Source organism: Spermophilus citellus, assembly GCF_964194105.1.
Source record: "Spermophilus citellus genome assembly, chromosome: 6".
In the NCBI taxonomy this organism is placed as follows: domain Eukaryota; kingdom Metazoa; phylum Chordata; class Mammalia; order Rodentia; family Sciuridae; genus Spermophilus; species Spermophilus citellus.
The window spans coordinates 105,921,972-105,944,022 of NC_138187.1; the positions used below are offsets into that span (position 1 = coordinate 105,921,972).

A 22,051-nucleotide genomic window follows, 5' to 3' on the forward strand; every position below is an offset into this window, starting at 1 on the left:
CCTGAAAATCCCATGGTCTTAAAGCAGCTCAGGATCCTTAGTCCTCTAACTCCATTTCTGAGACTTGACCCTGAGCAAATTAGCAAAAAGAAAAAATCATTTTGAACAAAGATCTTTACTGCAGCAGCATTTATTCAGAAAAGGGGGAGAGAACTCGAATGCCCCACAATAAAGAGAAATAGTTACATAAATTTAATCTGGTGAATCCACTCTATCACATATTATGCAGTCAATTAAAAATGTTTACCAGTATTTCTAATAAAATGGAAATGTGCTTATGTTATCATGACAAGTTCAAAATTAAGATACAAAATTCCTTATATAATATGAGCATTATGTATGTAAATTATGCATAAAATATCAAACTGTCAAAAACATTTTTTGATGGCCATATGGATGATTTTCTTTCTCTTGAATTTCTCTGTAGTTTTCTAAATGTTTTATATCAACTATTTGCTATTAACATAGAAAATCCATTTAAAAGAAAGTACTAATAAAGATAACCATAGGGAAATAGAAAATGTGGTAGAGAAAACAAAGAAGCACACAAGCAAACAAAAACTCATATAAGACAACCTTAAGGAAAGTCATTGTTTAATCTAAAGAACTGGGAAGAGTTTCCTTGGGCTAATGGTTTATTCACATCTATATGCCCAGATTTTAAAAGAATCATAGAGGTTAAAGTCTTGTTAATGATGTGATGTTGCCTCTGAGTTTATATCAGAATAATGATTTCTCTTGGAAATACTCTGACAAGCAAGCAAGAGTCCAGTCAGACTTATTCAACAGATGGGGAAATGGAAGCAAAGAGAAGCAGCAGGAATTTATGAGGAAAGAATAAGGACTTCATAAGGAATGGAATCCCCAGGAGCCTTCGAGCTCAGCTGAGCAGCCAGGAGCAGAGGCAATCCTTGACAAGCTTATTCCCTAGTAGCTCCTTGTGTTGCTCTTCTGCTTTTCTGAATTCTTGTGCATGATTTGTGTGTCTCTTCCATCATACCCTCTGAGCTCTAGAGATGGGGTAGGGACCATTACTTCTTTGACTTTGCATCCACAGCAGATATCTTGGTACCTTGATAAATGTTTGTTCAATAAGAGGCACATCTGAAATCATTTAGTTGCCACACTTCAAATGGAAGAATGCTAGTTTATAAATAAGCACTTGCTGAGTGTTGATTTGTGGCAAGAAAAAGATGCTGTTTTAAAACAAGGGGACACTTTCTGTGAGGTTATGCTAGCTTCATGCTGACAATGCACCAGGAGTTCTACTGAAATCATACTTGGATGGAGATGAAAGGCTCAAGAGTCATAACCGCTTCAAATCAACAATCATTGAGCTTCCTCCTTCTCTTCCTGGCCATGCACTAGACAACAAAGCCACAGGAATAAATGAGACACAGTCCCCCAAATCCAGGAATACATAGAATGCTCAAACACAAGGTGCTACCCATGTACATCATCACTGAAAGAACAACTATAATAAACAAGATTAAATGGAAACAAGTAAAATTAGGTTGACCAACGGGGAGAGGAAAGTGCCAACCTGACCTGGTCTTTACACTGAGAAAAAATTTTATTGGACAAATTTTACTGGACTGGGACGATTTCAAACAGTGATTTTCAATCCTGGCTGCCCATCAGAAACATCTAGGCATTTGTTGAAAGTGTCAAAGCCTGGCTCCTTTCTAAATATTCTAACCTAACTCGTGTGGGGTGGACCAGAGCATCAGTCTATGTTTAAAGCTTCCCAAGTGACTCTGAGTGACAGTCATGGTGGAAACTACCATGTCAGCAGTGGAGGCTGAGAATCTACCTAAAAATATGAACATTTTTCTTTCTCCTTCCTTCACCTAAATCCTGAAGAATAATTTGAATTTGTACTCTGGGTTGATTTTTAAAAAAAAACTCTTTTTATAGAAGTTAAAATCCTGATGGAAAATTGAATGTTATTCCTGCTCTAAGATGTGGACAAAGTCAAGTGTCCATTAAATTCAATGTCCTGCACTAGAAAAACAAAAATGAAAACAGCATAAATTTTTTTGTTGTTGTTGCGATCACTGATATATTGTGGATATTTTTTACTGCAGCAAAAAATGCCAATTAATATGACATCTATGCAGAATGAAACATCACCATAGAACTACTACCTGGTCAGGACATAACATTACCAGTATCAGAGTCTCCCCTGTGTTCTTCCAATCCTATGCTTTTCCTTTTTTCCCAAAGGTAAGTATCCCAATAATAACATAAAGATATAGTGACCTTATAGAACTGAAGTCAAGCATTGGAACCAGATCTTGTGCCCAACCCCATATTTAACTTCACTTTACTCTTGTCTTTCCCAATAATCAGGTGAAGTATGTTTTCTTTTATGACCATGAGTTTGGAGATCAGCAAGAGGGCCTTGGGGCAGCGATCTCCTCTGCACTGTCCATTGTGTAAGATATCAGGAGCTGCATGTAGGTGAACTAATCAGTGATAAGAATTGCCTGACTTAATAAAATTATTTGGTCTTAAAATTTGCCAAACTAGAAAACATCTTATGACTAAGGTTGATGAAGATAAGGTATGCAGCAATTGGCCACAAACATCCACCTGTGAGAAGGCACTCATCAGTCACCCATCTTCCATATGAACTACTCCTAAATCAGCTTTCAAGCAGGGTGGTCTTTTAGGGTGCTGGTTCACCATCTTCCAATCAGCTAGCTCATCCTAATGTTCTTTTACTGACACTGCCTTGCCCCTCAACTAATTGGCTTCCATTGTGGGGCAAACAGACTAAGCCTCTGAACATCACTATCTTTTATGAGCTCTATTTTTTTATTGTTTTACAAACATTATCTAACCAAATTCATAAAGCAATATGAGTGAGGCCATTATTATACATATTTTATATATGAAGTTGAGGAACAGAGAAGGTTTGACATTGGTTCAGTGTGACCACAACTACTAAACCATTAGCCATGTTAAATGCATTTAATATCTAGGATTTGGTTAAATGTCCCCCAAAAGTCCATGTGCAAAAGGCTTGGTCCTCAGGGTGGCACTATTCGGAGATGGTAAAACCTAGTGGGTGGCAGTTTGTATTTGAGCATTCCATGTATTCCTGGATTCTGGGGCCTGTGTCATATTTATGTGATGGTTCCACTAAGTACCACCATGGGGTATGTCCTCAAAGGGGAGTGTGAGACCCTGGGCTCTTCCTCTTCTGCTTCCCAGCTCATGTGGTGAGCAGTATGTCCCACCATGTGCTTGCCATGATGTGATACCTCACCAGTGGCCCAAAGCCATGCCTTTCCATCATGGACTAGAACCTCCAAAACTGTGAGCCAACATAAGCCCTTTCTTTTGATAAGCTAGTTTTTTTTTTCAGGTATTTTGTTACAGTGACCTGAAATTGACCAATGTACCTATAATCTTTATGCTACATTCCTTCTAACACTGCTAGTTTGCCTTTGCTATGAAATCAAATTCTGAGCACTGAATATAAAGAATAACCCATTCTGAACTGAGTCAATTAACAGAAGAGCATTAGTATGCATTGCAAATATGTTTCATTGTTATACATGTTTTGATTTTCCCTTGAAGATAAAGCAGACTGTAGGTAGTTGTCATAATACTATAGAAATAAATGTGTACCAACTCAGAATCTATATCAATATAAAAATGTTTTCCATGCTATGTAAGAATATTCTGCTTTCCCTAACTGCCCTACTATAACCTACCCACCATAATACACTCACAAAATTTATCTAAAGAATCCAATTTCCACCCACTATGCTTATCTTTTTCCAGACAAAAGGAAAAGTAGGATATACTGTGATTTTATTTTTCTTGGCTTAAAAAATAACCATTAAGACTAGAAATTTTTATTAAATATTTCATGACTAGGTCACAGAATGACTGGAAATCTTATTAGACAAATCATAAGGATGTCTGCAAAATAAATATGACAAAGAAAACTTTATAAATTAGATGAAACCAAAGCCCTTGTCTATTGGTTAAACTACACTGATAGCCAGTTAGGAAGAATGAATACTGCAAGGAGGGAGTGAATGGGATACAAGATGGCACCTAGAGACCTGAGTCACATGGGTGTAGCTGCCATGGATCATGATGGTAGGGAGAATCCTGCCAACATCCAAGTAAGAGTGCTGAACATTGCCAGGTCCTAAGGGGCTTCAATGTGAAACAAAACCAAAGAGGAGCAAAAACTCAACCAACTGATAATCAATAAAAATGACTCTAGATTTGAGAAGAATATGTTACTTCCTATGTGGTGAAGATTAAAAATGTCAATTGCAGATTGAAAATGTCAAATGTCAATTGTATGTTTGTAGTTGTTATTGTTTTTAATCTCAGCAGATATAGACTTGGGTTGTAGATTTATTTTCTATGAAGTGATACTGTTCTAAGATCAAATACATTAAAGTCTTACAAGATAACAACTTCTCTAGATAATGCCGAAGCCACAAATTGGGAGGTAAAAAGGTATTCTTGAGCTTATAAAATTCTTGAGAATGGAACTTTGTAGAGTGGTGAATGGATGGCCAGTCCTTTCAGATTTTTACCAAAACTGAAGGGTTCCCTGCATCCCTAAGGATAGAGCAGATGCTTCTCAGTGGGCACAATGATCAAGGGTGGATGAGGAGGTGAGTGAGAAAGACAGTTGTGTGTGTGTGTGTGTGTGTGTGTGTGTATGTGTGTGTGTGTGTACACTTTGTGCATATGCATAAAGAGTTTTAACTAATCAATCAAATTAAATTAAAAGTTCTATATTTAATGGAAATTTTTCTAATCCTTCTTATCTATCCAGAGTCTCACTATTGTCGGTATTGTAATCACCTTTTAATTTTACATGGTTACCACCCCAGTATCTAGCACAGTAGAGCTCATAATAAGAACTCATTATTGGGTAATAGAATTAAACTGACTTACACTAGAGTTGCAGTGGGCACACCAATAAAAGAATGTGAATGGTAACAATATTCACAGTTTTCATAAAAACTTCTATAGGCACTAAAATGGTTAGACACGATTTTCCACACTTTCCATATATATTCACTAACTTAATCTACACAGCAGTAACATAGGTTGTTATCACCCTGCTTTTGATAATGATGAAATTGAGGTACAGAGAGTTAGTATCTTGCTCAAGGTCACACAGTTGCAATTTCTTGCTTATTTCTACACACTTCCTAAGATCTGCTAACCACTTAACCGTGTACAGAGAGAGAACCTAGACTGGCACTTTCCAAAATGACCTTCTAGATCACTGATCTTTCATACATGCTACTCACTAACTTAAACAAGTCCTGTTCAATTTAAAAAAAAATCATAATTTTTCAAAATCAAACAATTGTGATATATCATCAATTGGCAATCATGGCTCTCTGGGAGGCCAATATCTAACTGATTTCATATCAATGCATCTCAGCAAGATTCAGTTATTGCAGCTCATTAATTATTTTATTAGGTTCCTTACAGTGAACTCATAAAGAATGGGATGTTTTTACCCAATTAATCAGGTAGCTCTACTAACAGCCTTCGTCATTCATATTTCCTCGCTTTTCTGAACAGTTTTGATTTCATAAATTCCCATCATTTTATCTCATAAATTAGCAATCAAAATGTCCTACAAATTTTAATATTTTATTGGCTAAACTCATCATCCTGACAAAAAGAAACAAAAAGGCTTTGCCTGATCATGTATTTTAATTAAGTTGTAAAATACAGTTACCATGGAACTGTAGATCTCACTAGCCCTTAGCATGGTTGTAACATAGCATAAGAGCACTGTCCAGTTTCCATCAGCACCGAAGGAAACAGACACAATGATATTAACCAGTGAGAGATAAGAAAGACAAAAGGGTTTTTTTTCAGGGTGAGAATCAAAACAGCAACCCTTTGGAGGTACAGATTTTAAACCAAGGTGTCTATTTTCATACAAACAAAACAAAAACAGGCATTTATCATTCCTATTAATAATGACCTTCCACTCACTGTTACAAAATCCCTACTTGTTCAGAGGAAAGACAGATATCATGTACTATGTTCATTTGCAATTATTTCCTGTGGAGCTTGGCCACCACCTATATAATTTCTTGGTGTATTTTGATTATTACTCTAAATAAATTGGCTGCTTTTTGTTTAAAGTATTTGTTTATTGGTGTGTTGCTTATGAACCCATTTAGAACTATTAGGCTTTGTTGGTTTGGTAGTAAATGCCATGTTTAACTATTTACCCCAATAAAAATATTTCATATATATTCAATATGCTGAGAACCTGAGCCAATGTTTATTATCATGTATATTTTGAATGATAGCATATTTATACCAGAACATCTTAAAATTTAAATTGTTTGCATGAATAATTATGGTATTAACATTCTTTCCTTGCATTGTGTGTATACATTGTGTGTGTGTGTGTGTGTGTGTGTGTGTGTGCGCGCGCGCGCTCAATGAGCCAATCAGTGTCTATCTCAGTATTGACAAAGTCTTGGTGAAAATAAAAGGATACTCACAGGAACAAACACTAGTGCCCAAAGTTTGAAATGTTAAGTAGAGTGTTGAATTTCCTCTTCCATTGGGGAGATAAAATCAGGTAAAAATGGAAACATTGGCTTTCAGCTAGTGCCTTCTTCTGGGGGGTAAAGGGGAGCAAAATGGTGCTTGAAGAAAACAAGATATGGGGTCTTGAATCTCACCCAAAGAGAAATGTTGGGAGCAAGTACCTGTTTCCTTTGTCCATTCCAGATTGTTGCATTGTGAAAAGAGAGGAAGAAGGGGAACTAGGATCTTTAAAAATCATCTTTAAATGCCTAAGAGATTTTTGTACTTAGATAAGTTCTCCTGGACCTTTTACTCTATGTCCTGTTGTCCGTATTGCTTTAGGGGTTGTGGGAAATTGGGGGGGGGCAAAAAAGGTTCCACAATACTCCATTCTGCATGCTTGTTCTTTCTTTAAAGTCCACAGCCCATGCCTGGCCCTCAGCCAGTGAGGACCTAGTAAATACAGGACATTCCACAAGAGCAATCACTTGGCCACTGACAGACCAGTGGAAGAAAACATCCTCTCCCTTGCACACACTGGAATCCCCCACCCCCAAACATAGTTCCCACCCTGGTTCACACCATTCTCCATAGGACATAGCCAGGAATAGGTAGTGTGGGGTGAGCTGTTCATATAATCAGCCTCACAGTCCCTTGAATCCATTTAATTCTTAAAGAAATCAAACCCTTCTATCCTTCATTTTTGCAAATGTAGCTCTCTCCCTTGTAAAGGGCAAAGTTTAACTGACTTGAGCTTAAAGAAAACCAACTGGATTTAAACTGTTAAAGAGTCTGGTGCCTCTTAGGCATGAGCAGTACAATTCTACTAGGAGATATTAGTTCAAACTGGGTCTTTTCCTGAAGGCTTGCATGCAAGTTCAACAATAGCCAGGTCATTGGAAACAAGATGAAATATTCCATTTGTTGGCAGTAGGTCTATTATTAGAGAGTGACTTAGACTAAGCTTCTAAGTGTTAGCATCTTTCTATGTCAACAACATCCAGTTTAATTCATTCTCAAATCACGCAACTGATGAAGATTCTCTCCTTAACCAAACACAAGCCAGGCTCCTCTGAGGCTTCTCAACTAGGTCTTAACCTTGACTGTGGTCTCAGTCAGATGAGTCTATCCACAGCCCCTGCTCCTTTAAAAGACATGAGCAAACACTAACAAGGTGTCCAATAGTTCAAAGACCTATCCTCAGGATGACTCTAACATCTAAAAAGGTTAAGGCTGCCAAAATAATTGTCAACAACCTACTACCCTTCAGTCTGTATGGGAGGGTGGGATCCTGACTTCCATAAGCACCAGTTAGTTAACAAACTCAGATGGGTTTCAAATGCACCAAGGCCCCATTCCCACCTTCTTATAGATGTCTGCTTCTCTCACTCTGCTCAAGCCCTGGCCATTTCACTTCCCTATTCCTTCTCTCTATTCTTACTTCAAAACGCCCACCCATCTTTGCACAGGCCAAAGGTGAGTTTAACTTATGCTGACTCCTCTTCTTTGGTGCAGTCAGTATATTACTGACTAAAATCTATTATTAATACTTTAACTAGTGTGCAGCTGCATTTACCTTTTACACAATCCATTTGCTCACTACTTATCAAATACCGAGCACCTAGTATGTCAGGCACCTATGCCAGGCATCATTATAAAAGCAGACTTAACTTCAGCTGTCCATTTATCCCATTGCCATGTGAGCAAGACAGGCAGGGTGGTGACTTCCATTATGTAACTTAAGGAAGCCTGGCACAGAAAGACCCTAATGACCTGTCTTCTAGCAGATGCTCTCAATACCTATGAAGGTTTGCTGGGCTCATAGAGCAAAAGGTCAGAATGACAGTTCAGCACTTTTCAAACTTATTTGATCACATAAATCACCTGAAGCTCCTGTCAAAATGCAGATTGATTCAAGTGGGGCTGGGTTTTGTGCTGAGAGTTTGCATTTCTTATATTCTTCCAGGTAACAAAGTTGCCACTATATCCAGGGCCAAACTCTGTGGAAAAAGAGTTAGCTCACACCAGAAGGACTAGCATGGAAGGTCAGGTTAAAATCATGCCCAGGGGTGCATACCTGTAATCCCATCTACTTGGGAGACTGGGGCAAGAGGACTGCAAGTTTGAGATCAGGTTTAGCAACTTAACAACCTTTTTTAAAAAATAAAATTTTTAAAAAGGCTGGAGATGTAGTTTAATGGTGGAGTACTTGCTTAGCATATGGGAGGCCCTGGGTTCAATCCCCAGTAGCACTAAAATAAAGAAAGGAAGGAAGGAAGGAAGAAAGGGAGGGTGGGATGGAGGGAAAGAGAAAGAAAAAAAAAACAAAGAAAAGCCAGAAGTCCTTAGGTTGTTTTGGAAGATTATATCTCTCTTAAAGAAGGGTCCACAGCCACCCAAGTAGGGATTCCAGTTTGCCTTGAAGCCATCTGAGCGACTCTGCTCCAGGTATTTGGACCACCTCACACCTCACACTGTAACTGACGTACAGAGGACTCCTCTAGTGCCTCAGCCTATAGAATCCCCTTGAATCCTGCAAATGGGTTTACTGGGCACCTCTGGGGAATGCTGCAGGGTACTAGGACCTCCAAACACAATCAACTCCAAGTCTAGGTTGTTTTCTGGAATCCTAGTGGCCAAGCAGGATTTAGGTAAAGGTCAGAGAGAAATAGTAATCCGGAGGTGGAGGTGCAAGGAGGGGAGTAATAAAGGTCACTTTATATTTGAAAAGAAAAATCCAGCATTCTTGAGGCATAGCATATTAGAAAAGAGATAATTAGGCTACCACGTCCTAAACTCAAATCTTCCTATCGTGTGGTGGCACACATGGCTTTTTGGTGGTGTATATGGGTTGGGACAGAGCTGTAGATACCCCAAGCTCTCAAAATGCAGCAGCCTATACTAGTCACTGCATGGCTCTCTAAGTCAATTAAGGCTTGCAGTTCCTGTTTCTTTCAGTGGCTTAGGGCTGGTCTTCTCTAGGGCTAAGGAAAGACAATTTAAACTATCTCATACCATCAAATCTGCTATAGTAGATAATTCCCAAAGTCCACTGTCAACATTTTCTCCCTCAGGTAAACATGCACACTATACCAGGAGTCTTTTGCCCCTCTCCTGAATCTGGGCTGGCCTGTCACCTGCTTCATTTAATAGAATGTGGCAAAAGTAGTGTTCTGAAATTGAGAGGTCTTATAGTTTTCACTTTCACCCTCATGGAATCCAGCTGCGAATCTTGGGTTAGATTATTGAATAATGAGACTCCACATGAGGAGACAGCCCAGCCCCAGCCACTCTCCCAACCAAGTGTGATCATGGGAATGAATCTAGCTGGTACTACTGGAGTCAAAGAACTGTGAAGCCAACACACAGAATCATAGGAAATAATAAGGAAAATATCTTGAAGCTGTTTATTACATTGCAATAGATAACTGAGATAAAGCCATGCAGCACTGCCTTGGGGACTGGGTGGTGATGAAAGCAAGAATCTCATCCTATTCCTCAAGGCCAGAAGCGCAGTAAATAAACTGCTTTTGGGGTCTTCAGAAGGGCCATTCAAATCAAGAAGACCAGGCTGCTTGGCAACACTACCACCTGCTGTAAAACGGAAAATAAAAATATAACTAATGACCCTGTGGATCTGGCTGACAATTTTAGGGTGGTGATCAAAGTTTTCATAGTATATATAGAGTGTTATGAAAAAGATGAACTAAAGACAGAACTGTTAAGTTTTCCTGCAGAATTCAGAGGAAATATAGAGATCTCTCCACTCAGCAAAAAAATCTCAAAGAGATGGCCTCAGGGTGCTGGGTACATTGTAGACCTCTCAGCTAGACAAAAGAGCTCTGTAATATATATGTAATTTAAATTTTTTTCCCAATATATTATGATGTCTTCACAACTCCACAAAATCTTTCTGGCTGGGGAGAGACTGCCCCTAGCTGGACTAGTTAATTCTTAGAGATTACAAATACCTCTCAGAACTAGTCAGGGGCATGCCTCTGATATGCAAATGAATGAGTCTAAATCCAGATCTCCTCTGTTTGAGCCATACACCCCAGGAGGCAAGATTCCTCTGCCTTAATTATCCCAAAACCAGGTACCAGGAGTCACTTCTATAGCTTACAGTCTGAAGAAATTATTCAAACTAGTCAATCAGGAACTATTTGTGCTGCCCTGTCTTGTCTTTCCAAAGATATACCTATATATAGTCTCTGATTTAAATTTTTCTCTTAGTCCTGCCCCTTATGACTCCTGACTACCCTGGTGTCTATATAGTCTGTGTAGTATTCCATGCCTTCTGTCTCTGGTACCTATGAGTATACTTGTTTTTCAGAGTCTTTCCTCGGCCTCTCCTTGTGGCCACACCTGACTGACCATCTCCTAAAACGCTACAGAACAGGCTCCCAGCAATTTGAAGGGTGAAGACCTGGGGCACCTAGGTTCATAGTCTAGAAAAAAGAAAGACAAATCTGCAAGTTATTTGTAGTATGGATTCTTTTTGCTCATTCAGTGGAACATCTAAAAGTTGTTAAGGGTTTGTACTATGCTGGATTAAAACAGGTCAGAGATGGTTTAAAATGAAATGAGGTCTCTGTGGTTTTAAATCCTACTAGCAGGAAGCATACTAAGAAATAAGTCCAAAAGAAAAGCAGATTATTTCTTGTGGAAAAAAAAAAAAGAACATAGGCTGGGCAGTGGGTTGGTGCAGCTCAGTGGTACAGTTCTTGTCTACCATGCAGAAGGCCCTGGGTTTAGTCCCCAGAATCATAAGAACACAGACACAGATGGTCAGATGGTGGGTGGAGCAAGGGGCTTTTGAAGGCAGCAGATTGGCAAACCAGGCCTAGGGAAAAGAACTAGATCCCAGTCTAGACACAGTCCTGTTTGCAGAGTTGGAGAAACTGGTAACACATGCCAGGCTGGATTCAGAATTATCATAGACTAATGCCTAAAATGTGCTGTCCCTTTCCACCTTTTTGAACAAAAGTGTCTGTAATTATCCTATCCCTGCTCCAACATTGCATGTTTAGAGTCTGAGTGGGGAGACATATAACTAGTCTTTAGTATATGTGTTTTCAAATCAAGAGAAGCCCATATGGGCAATTCATTCAGATCTACAGCTGATAAAGTAGTCCTAGACATTGAATCTTTCATGTAATGGAACTTAGAAATTAATTTTTGAGGGAAGAGGTGAGTGTATTTTGCATGTGGAAGAAACATGAATTGCTATGGTCACTAAGTGGCTGAGTATTATTTCCAAAGATGGCTGCCTACAGTGCTTCTTAGTCCTGTATCTGGATGCCATGCCTTGGACTTGTGACTTGCTTCAACCTATGAAATATATCGTGAACAACATTCTGGAATGCCAGAACCAGGTCTTTTAGCAGGCCTTAGAGCTTTAGCCTTTGTCTTCTTAGGATCCAGTCACCACATCTGGAGCCCAAGCTAGTTTACAGAAAGATGAGACATGTGTGAACAAAGAAGAGATCCAGCTACCCCCAGACATTCCAGCTACACCAGCTGACAAGCCAGATATGTGTGATCCTTCTTGGATCCTCTAGCCCCAGGCAAGCCCACTCCAGCAAACACTCTGTGGATCAGTGATGAGTCCTCTCTATCAAGCCCTGCCCCAAATCATGAATGTGAAAAATGACTGATATTTTTTAAACCACTATTTGGATGATGCTTGATGCAACAATAAATACTTGAAACAGCTGCAAAATAGCGGACATGGAAACAAGAAGAATGCATGCACGTTTAGCAATTTTAGTAAATGTACTCAATTCTTTAGTATGAACTTGTGCACTTTGGTTGTTTTTACCTATTTTCTGAAAATTTTGACTTTAAAATAGTAAAAATGAAAAACAGATTTCAAAGCTCCAATAAGTAATGAGTATAGGCTTACTGCCAAGACATTTTTAATTGCAGACATCAAATCGATGTTACCCTTGACCCATCTAGGACACTTAAGTATAGGGCAGTGATCATAGGCTTGGACAGGATAGCTCAATGCAACTCTCATGGCTGTATCAATATAAACAAAAATGCACTAAAACCAGCCAGAATCATTTTCTCACATCCATAGTACTTAATTCAGAAATCACTTAACTCATTTAGTCAGTTTTCTAAGGATGGTTCTCTTCAATAATCACATTTTTGTTTCCTAGTCACCCAAATATGACAGACTCAAGAAACAAGTATGATTTCATTGTTACAAAAAGTTGCCTCTGGCCGGACATGTTGGTGCACACTTGTAATCCCAGTGATTCAGGAGGCTAAGATGGGAGGATCGTGAGCTCAAAGCCAGCCTTAGCAAAAGCGAGGTGCTAAGCAACTCAGTGAGACCTTGTCTCTAAATAAAATCCAAAATAGGGCTGGGGATGTGACTCAGTGGTTGAGTACCCCTGAGTTCAATCCCCCCAGTACCAAAAAAATGTAGGCTCTGTAGCCTAGTGGTAAATTATAACACAAATTGACCAAATAAATATCTTGGCAATAAGTTACAGAAATAGATTTGTAAACATGCAGGTTGTGCAAAGCACATTTATGGTCCTTGCTGTTGACAGGTGCTCTGATGTGAATGGCACTCCTGGAGCCATGTGGCACAATGCTATACGGAGAGCCTATAGTAGGCAAAGTGGAAATATGCTCATGCCCTTAAAAGCCTGGGGTGCTAGTAGGAGCCAAGCAACATATGACTAACCACAACATGTTTAGATAAATGCGATGATATGCACGTACTCATGAGTGAAGGTGGAATTTAAAAAATGAGTTGAGCTTGAGGAGTGGAAGAAAAGAATACTAAAGACTGTAAAATGCACATACGTAAAATTATCACACACAGAGAGGATGCAGCTTACCTGACATGCTGATGGATGAGTGTGGTTGAGATCCCAATGGGAAGACACTATGTCAACAGACTTTTTGGCCATGTTGAGTAAATTCATCCAGCCTTGGAAAAGTGATAAGTGAAATGGTGCATTTTCTGAATAGTTAAGGCCTTCAGGAATATTTTCCACCAGGGCAATTCTTAGAAAAGATTTTGAAAAAACAAACAAACAAAATCTAGTCAAATGTGAAGCCATCAATCTTTCTTTACATTATTTACACAGAGACATCTGGAAAACACTCTTAAATTTTTCTGAATGTACACGTCCTTCATAATTGATGTCTTTCCATCAAAGGTCTTTTAGGTTTCATCTATGCTAATTGTGTTCTGAGAGTTCACATACTTGATGCTCATATTTCAGAAAAATCATAGTATTTGTCCTTAATGTCCTGTTTCGAATTGACCTTGAAAAAAAAAGTCAGTGTTTCCTACATGAGCATCATCTTCTAGTACTGCATTCTTAATTTTTACCCTGCGGCAATGTAATTACTATATAAAATGCTATTTCTGCAAGCTACATGAGGCCACAAATTAAGTTTATATATCTCCAATTTTCAATATGATGTTAGGCTCCTATTGGAATTCAATGAAAGTGATTATTGCTTAACACTTCTATTGATGCTTCCCAGTCTAAGGTAAAAAGTAATACTGAGAAAAAGTAATAAAAACTGCCTGGTGCAAGATTTTATTAAAGTCAAAAATAAGGAATGTATAAAATATTAGCAACAAACAAGCCCTAAATAAACTCAGTTAGCAATATTGTATTTTATCTTTGTATATACTGTTATATATTGGCCACATCTCCACTGTAACCACCTCTCTGAGTTAGCTGAACAAATTTTTTTCCAGTTCAGTATATTCTCCTGCAATTCTTGATGAAGAAATCCCAAACTTCTTTGACAACATCTGTTATATGCTTTCAGAATAATAATCTGTTTTATTAATAGCTGCATGCCCAGAGACAGATGCAAAATTGGGGGCTGGAGGGATAGTTCAATGACAGTGTGCTTAGTATGCACCTGGCCCTGTGTTCCATCCCCAGCAAAATAAAAAATAAATACATAAATTGAGCTCTACAATACTCATAGAATAAATTTCAACTTTCAATACAGAATTCAGCACTTCTCAATAAAACTGTTAACTGTTACTGTTTTGAGATTTGTTTCATTTAGCCACCTTCAGAAAAAAACACAATACTGTTAATAAAATATTCAGTGTATTTGGTGAACCTAGAATATTATAGCCAGCATGAGGTTTGGGATTTTGTTCAGAGACATTCACAATTTGGAATCAAATCACCTCACTACCACCTGTTAATTCATTTAACATTTATTGATCCCTTTTACATAAAGGGCAAATAAATCACTTTATGTAACACAGAAAGGATGATGATAAATCTCCCTAGTCCCTAGAAATTCATACTCTAGTGGGGACAGTCTGTCTCATATTAACTAATTCAAATAGAATTCTAATAGGGAATAGATTCTAGTAAATGGTGAGACACAAGTAAGAAGTTTAATTGGATATATAATTGGAACCTATGCAGAAAGGAAGATTAATTGATTGGGGACATCTGGAATTGAAGGAAGCTGGATCGGGAATGAGTCTTCAATATGGAATTTTTTTATAAGTGAACTGGAAGAGAAAGATATTCTAAGAAGGTGGGGGGAGTTTAGTGTATCTAGACATTCGTGAGTTGGTGTATGAAATAGGAAATTTGTGGAAGGTGCTTGTATGGTGGAGAAAACTGGCAGTGTCCACAGAGCCAGCGCTGTGGAGGTGGTGAACCAGGAAGAAGAGTTTGGATTTAATGTTTATGCATTTGGCAGCAACAAAATGCATTTCATGTGGATAAGGGGGATAATTCTAGCAGCACAGCTGTATGGTACTGAAGTAGAGAACAAGGAAACTAGGAGATCTAGAAGGTCAGTAGAGTAAGAGGCTGTTGAAGCAGTTCTGAAAAGACAAAGAAGAAGTTTGAATCAGGTGAATGGGAATAAAAAATAACAGGCAATGGACATTTTTAGAAAATAAATCTTAAGGATGCAATATTTTATGGGTAGGAAGAGCAAGTGATGGAGAAATATTCAGTCAACGAGGACTCAGATTTTTCTGAGAGAAAAACAGCATCTCTGAGCTGGGCTTTGATACACCTTCAGTGGTCTCTGGCCCTTTACCAAACTAATTTCCACACAGAGATTAATTTTAAAAAGTGTAAACCTAAATGCTATGCCTAACTGAATTTCCTATGGACCTCCCCACTAGCCTTAAGACGGTGATACTTACTCCCTATCCCACGCTACCATGGTAGCAAGGGTTTGCCAGTGTGACCTGCCCCTCTAGAATTCTAACAGGAAGTAGATTCTTTATTAGACTCAGATGCCCTCTTTTAGTTTTCCACATTTTTCTTTTTCTTTTTCATTATAGTTGTACATAGTGATGGGATTGCTGTTACATGTACTGTACAATATAACAATATAATTTGGCCCATATCACTCCCCAGCACCTCCTCCTTCCCTCCCTGCCTCCCACCTCTTGGTCCCTTTCCTCTACTGTCTCCCTTTGATTTTCATGAGATCAGTTGGCCTCTTTTGAGTTTTGCTAGGAGCCACAAGCAAATATACAATGTATGGCACCTTTGGTTGTAAAGTGACGCCAGCTAGCCACTGAGATGATTATGTTAAGATTTACATTCATATGCAAATTGGACTCCCGCTGTTCACCTTGGCCTGCTACCGGACTCATGTTACGGACTCATGTTACCAGACTCTTGGAGAGTTCCCATTGGTTGGGGAAGGATAGTAGGAGGAAATTCCGGGGGAGGTCCGGGGGACCCCGGGGGTTCCGGTCGGCGCGCGGTTCCGGTCGGACACCCTCGTGGGAGGACCGGTTTTTGACTTGCTGGCGCTGAGAGTGTTAGCGGCTTTTTCAAAATAAAGTTTTGTTCCTGCTTGATTGGCTCGTGATTCTGTGCCCAGCCAAGACTGCGGCATTTGGCGGCCCGTACGGGGAACGCCTGAAGCTTAGAGGTGAGTAAATTGCTCGCCCCTGAGGGAAGGCGACAGGATGGATGACCTTCTCAGAAAACAATGTGTTCTTGTTTTGATTTATTTTGTTTTCATTTCGAGCTCCCTAGCCCTAGAATTTTCTCAGGCGAACTGGAAAAAATGGTTGGCTCAAGGTTTGAAGTTATTCAGCCCTGAGAAAGAGAAAATTGATACAACCATTGTCTGCTCCGTCTTTGTTTCATTCTGCTTCGGCTTTGTTTTATCCTACCTTATTGGGTTAGGTTATAGTAGATTAGAATCCAATAAAAAACAAACCGAAAAACTGTTAAGTAAATTGTTAGAGGTCCAGACTATGGTAGAAAAAACGCTAGGTCAAGCAAAAGAGAAGGTCTCTCAAGCTAGTCAGACAGAGGAGAATTTAAAGAAAGCAAGCTTAGAGGACAAGCAGCCATCAGGTGGAGAATTACAACAGGAGGTTGCTACCAACTCCGTTCTATCACCAGAGGGCGTAACTCAGCCAACAGCTCCATCTACCGCTGAGCGGCCCTCAATTCCCGTAGTTGATGGACGGAATTCTGAGGCAGGACCCCAAAGATTAGCATGCCCTGTACTTGAGCAGGCAGGAGGGCAACGAATTCACCGTGCTTTAGATTTCAAAACAATAAAGCAATTAAAGGAGGCTGTAACGACCTATGGGCCGCAAGCTCCCTTCACAATAAGCATGGTCGAATCTGTTACCAACTTGGACATGACACCAGCAGATTGGGCTAACATGTGTCGATCTGTGCTAGACGGAGGACAATATTTGTTATGGAAGGTTGCCAATGAGGAATTTTGCATGGAGACAGCTAGGCGAAATGCAGAAGCTGGGTACCCTCAAAGAAATATGGACATGCTTTTGGGGAAGGGACCTTATGAGGGTCAAAGACAACAAATTGAATATGACCCTGGTGTGTACGCACAAATTGCTGTAGATGCAGTTAGGGCATGGAAAACTTTACAGGGGCATGGAGACTTACAAGGTCAATTATCTAAGGTAATACAAGGAACTAATGAACCTTATGCTGAATTTGTAGATAGACTTATTCAGTCAGCCTCTAGGATATTTGGAAATACAGAACAGGTAATGCCATTTATAAAACAACTGGCTTATGACCAAGCAAATCGTTGCTGCAGAGAGGTCATTAGACCATGGAGACATGAGGATTTAAACACATATATTAAATTATGTAGAGACATTAATGAACAGGGGCAAGTCTTAGCAGCAGTACAACAGGCTTTAGATGCCAGGCCAAGAACATGCTATAATTGTAATCAAACAGGACATTTTAAAAGGAGTTGCCCCATAAGAGGAGGGTTTAACAAAGCTGGATATCAAAGGAATAGAATACCAGGTATTTGCCCACGATGCCGTAGAGGGAGACATTGGGCTAATGAATGCCGTTCTCAAACCACCATAGAGGGTATTCCGTTATCAAAAAACGGACAAGGACCAAGTGTTTACCCACGATATCGTGGAGAAAGGTATCAAGCTCCATTGCCAAAAAACGGACTAGAGGGCCCAATGCCCCGGGGCCCCAAACCACAAATATATGGGGCAATGGAGGAACCCAACAGCCCCATCAAGGTAGTGCCCAGGACGCATTATCCATTAAATCCCTCATCAGACAAACTAGAGGGAGCGCAGGGCTGGACATCTGCGCCTCTGCCAGAGCAGTACTAACCCCAGAGATGGGAATTCAAATCATTCCCACAGGAGTAAAAGGACCTCTTCCCCAGGGAACAGTAGGCTTATTATTGGGACGCAGTTCTTCTACACTAAAAGGACTTATGATAAGTCCTGGGGTAATTGATCCCGATTATGAAGGTGAAATAAAAATTATAGCTAGTTCTCCAAGAGGTATATCAGTAATTTCACCAGGAGATAGAATAGCACAGTTATTAATAATACCCAGCCTGCATGATAAATTTTCCAGTTGTAATGTAGAAAGAGGTTCCAAGGGATTAGGCTCCACAGGTGTAGATTGGGCTATGCTGTCTTTAAATTTAGATTCTCGCCCAATGCTAAAATTAAAAATTCAAGGACATGACTTTAATGGGCTGCTGGACACAGGAGCTGACCTCAGCATCATATCTCGTCAAGAATGGCCAGAACATTGGCCATTACAACAAGCCACTCAAACGCTTCGAGGCCTAGGAGTGGCAACAAATCCCCATAGAAGTGCTATGGTATTAGATTGGAGGGATCCTGAAGGATGTGAAGGAACTATACAGCCCTATGTATTGGATCATCTTCCTGTAAATTTATGGGGACGAGATGTCCTAGATCAATTAGGATTGACATTAACAAATAACATCAATCCTAACGCGCCCACTACTAGGGCTAAACAAGGCTTTAGGAAAGAAAAAAGATTAAGAGAACAAGAACAAGGTATGACAGCACCTATTCAAATAGATCAAGAAATAAATAGACATGAATTGGGTTTTCAGAAAGGGCCACTGAGACAATCAAAATTACTTGGAAATCAGAAAGACCAGTGTGGGTTCCTCAGTGGCCCTTGACTAAAGAAAAGATACAAGTAGCCCATGACTTGGTCAGACAACAGTTAGCGGAAGGACATATACAACCTTCCGTATCCCCCTATAATACTCCCATTTTTGTCATTAAAAAGAAATCTGGTAAATGGAGATTATTACAAGATTTAAGAGCCATTAATAATGAGATGGTTATTATGGGGCCTGCTCAATCAGGGATTCCTCAATTGTCTGCTTTACCAAAAACCTGGCATGTTTTAGTTATAGATATTAAAGATTGTTTCTTTTCAATTCCAATTCATCCCGAGGATAGTCCACATTTTGCATTTACTATCCCTGCACTGAATCATGAAGGTCCTGATCAGAGATATGAATGGAAAGTACTCCCTCAAGGGATGGCTAACAGCCCAACTATGTGTCAAATTTATGTTAATAAAGCAATCCAGCCACTTAGAAACCAAAATCCTGAACTACAAATATTTCACTATATGGATGATGTGTTACTGGCACATAAAGATAAAAACACATTACTAGAATGTTATGCCACACTTACAAATTTATTGAAAAATTATAATCTAGAGATAGCAATAGATAAAGTACAATTAAATCTTCCAATTAATTATTTAGGAGTTCTATTATCCTCAACCATGGTCCGTCCACCAAAAATTCAAATACGAGTAGATCAACTCAAATCACTTAATGACTTTCAAAAGTTATTGGGAGACATAAATTGGATAAGGCCTTATCTAGGCATACCAACAGGAGAGTTAGGACCTTTATTTGATATTCTAAAAGGTCCATCAGATCCAAATTCACCCCGCATGTTAACGCCTGAAGCAAGAAAAGTATTAAAAATCATTGAAACATATATGGAAAATATGCATTTGGATAGAATTGATATAAGTTTGCCTTTATTATTTATTGTACTACCAACAAAAAATATTCCTACAGGAGTATTTTGGCAAGAAGGTCCATTATTGTGGATACATTTATCTTATTCCCCTAACACTATTCTTACTAGATATCCTGAGGCTGTAGGACAATTAATACTCAAAGGAATAAAAGCAGCTAAGGGAGTGTTTGGGATTTCTCCCAATAAAATTATTACTCCATATACTATGGATCAAATTGATGAGTTAGCTAATGAGTTAAATACTTGGGCAATAATCATGTGTAAAACTAGTGTTTCATTTGATAATCACTTACCATCTAATCCTTTGTTGTCTTTTTGGTCTAAGCATCCTGTAGTTTTTCCAAAAATGACAAGAAAAACCCCTATCATAAATGCTCCAAATATATTCACTGATGGGTCAAACAATGGTACAGCAGCAGTAGTTACTCCTGATCAAACTTTTACATTTTTAGTACCCAAACAATCAGCTCAAAAGGTAGAGCTTAATGCAGTATTACAAGCTTTTATGATGTTTAAAGATTCTGTATTTAATTTATTTTCTGATAGTCAGTATGTAGTTAATGCTATTAATTCCCTTGAAGATGCTGGTAGGATTTCCCCTTCCTCTACTGTTTTCTCTTTGTTTTCCGCTATACAAAGTCTAATCTGGGACCGAAAAGATCCATTCTTCATAGGTCATATCAGGGCACATACAGGATTGCCTGGAGCCCTTAGTATGGGCAATGAACTAGCAGATAAATCTACACATGACATACATATTTTCTCCACGATAGAAGAAGCTATAAATTTTCATAAAAGGTTCCATGTCAATGCTAATACTTTACAAAAGCGTTTTAAAATAACTAAAGAACAGGCCAGACATATAATAAAACAATGTCAAAATTGTGTGACATTTTTACCACAAGTTAATCTTGGAGTCAATCCTAGAGGACTAATACCTAACCATATTTGGCAGATGGACGTCACACACTTGCCAGAATTTGGAAAATTAAAATATTTACATGTTACAGTTGATACCTCTTCCGGATTTTTGATGGGCTCCCTTCATGCCGGAGAAAAAACTAAAGATGTTATAGCTCATTGCTTACAAAATTTTGCCACTGTGGGCGTTCCAAAACAGTTAAAAACGGACAACGGTCCTGGTTATACTTCCTCCTCTTTTAAACAATTTTGCTCATCATTTGGTATTACTCACATAACAGGAATTCCATACAATCCACAAGGACAAGGCATAGTTGAAAGAGCTCATCAAACTATTAAAATGTACTTATTAAAACAAAAGGAGGGAATTGGAAAGGGGTATATATCCCCCAAAGATAAACTTAAAATAACCCTTTTTACTCTAAACTTTTTAAATTTAGATTCATCGGGACTTAGTGCTGCGGAAAGACATTTGTACCCCAAAAATGTACATAAGCCTAAGGTACTTTGGAAAGATATTCTAACAGGACAATGGAAAGGCCCGGATCCAGTGATAGTCTGGAATCGGGGCGCTGTCTGTGTTTTCCCACAGGATGAACAGCAACCGATTTGGATTCCAGAGAGATTAACTAAAACAATTTCTACAGAAAAAGAAGATGATTTGACTCAAATCCATAACAGCTGACATCCAGAGCTCCAGCTTGGCTATTCTTACATCTGCGACAGTGATTAACCAAGGTTTTTTTTTTTCAGTATCTATTTTATTATTGCATTTTTCCACATCATAAAGTTCTATTTTATTTTTGAGCTCATACAAACCTAGGTTAATGTTTTTCTGATCAGTTTTATTTTTTGACTGTGTTTTATTTTTTATTTATTTATTTATTTATTTATTTATTTATTTATTTTTTTTTTGACTGTGGAGTTTTTAAACATTGCAATGGAGATTTCACCTAAGTATAGTTACAAGGCCTTTATTTACTATTGTCTTATGTGTTGTATGTTGTGTGCACACTTCTGTTTTGTGTTGTATGTCTGTATGTGTGTATGTCCATATTTCTTATATGAGGAGCGCTCATGAAAAAATGGATCCGAATTTTTTCTTTATTCACGTGATTTATATGGTTTAATTTAAATTAGGTGAACAGCTGTTTATGATTGTTGTTAAAGATGGTTAACAGATCTGTTTGTTTACTTTCACCATTCCTTTTCATTATATTTAATAACTCTGTT

General features: G+C 38.7%; 1 protein-coding gene across 1 annotated transcript in view; it reads right to left on the reverse strand.

Annotated features, from left to right (window-relative positions):
* Positions 1 to 22,051, reverse strand: part of PLD5 (phospholipase D family member 5) — a gene marked incomplete at both ends in the record, with an annotated part of 403,511 nt that overhangs the window by 153,676 nt on the left and 227,784 nt on the right. The window contains one exon of the mRNA XM_081298272.1: positions 13,413 to 13,581. Within this exon, the coding sequence (XP_081154398.1) occupies positions 13,413 to 13,581 (169 nt within the window). The remainder of the gene's footprint in view (positions 1 to 13,412; positions 13,582 to 22,051) is intronic.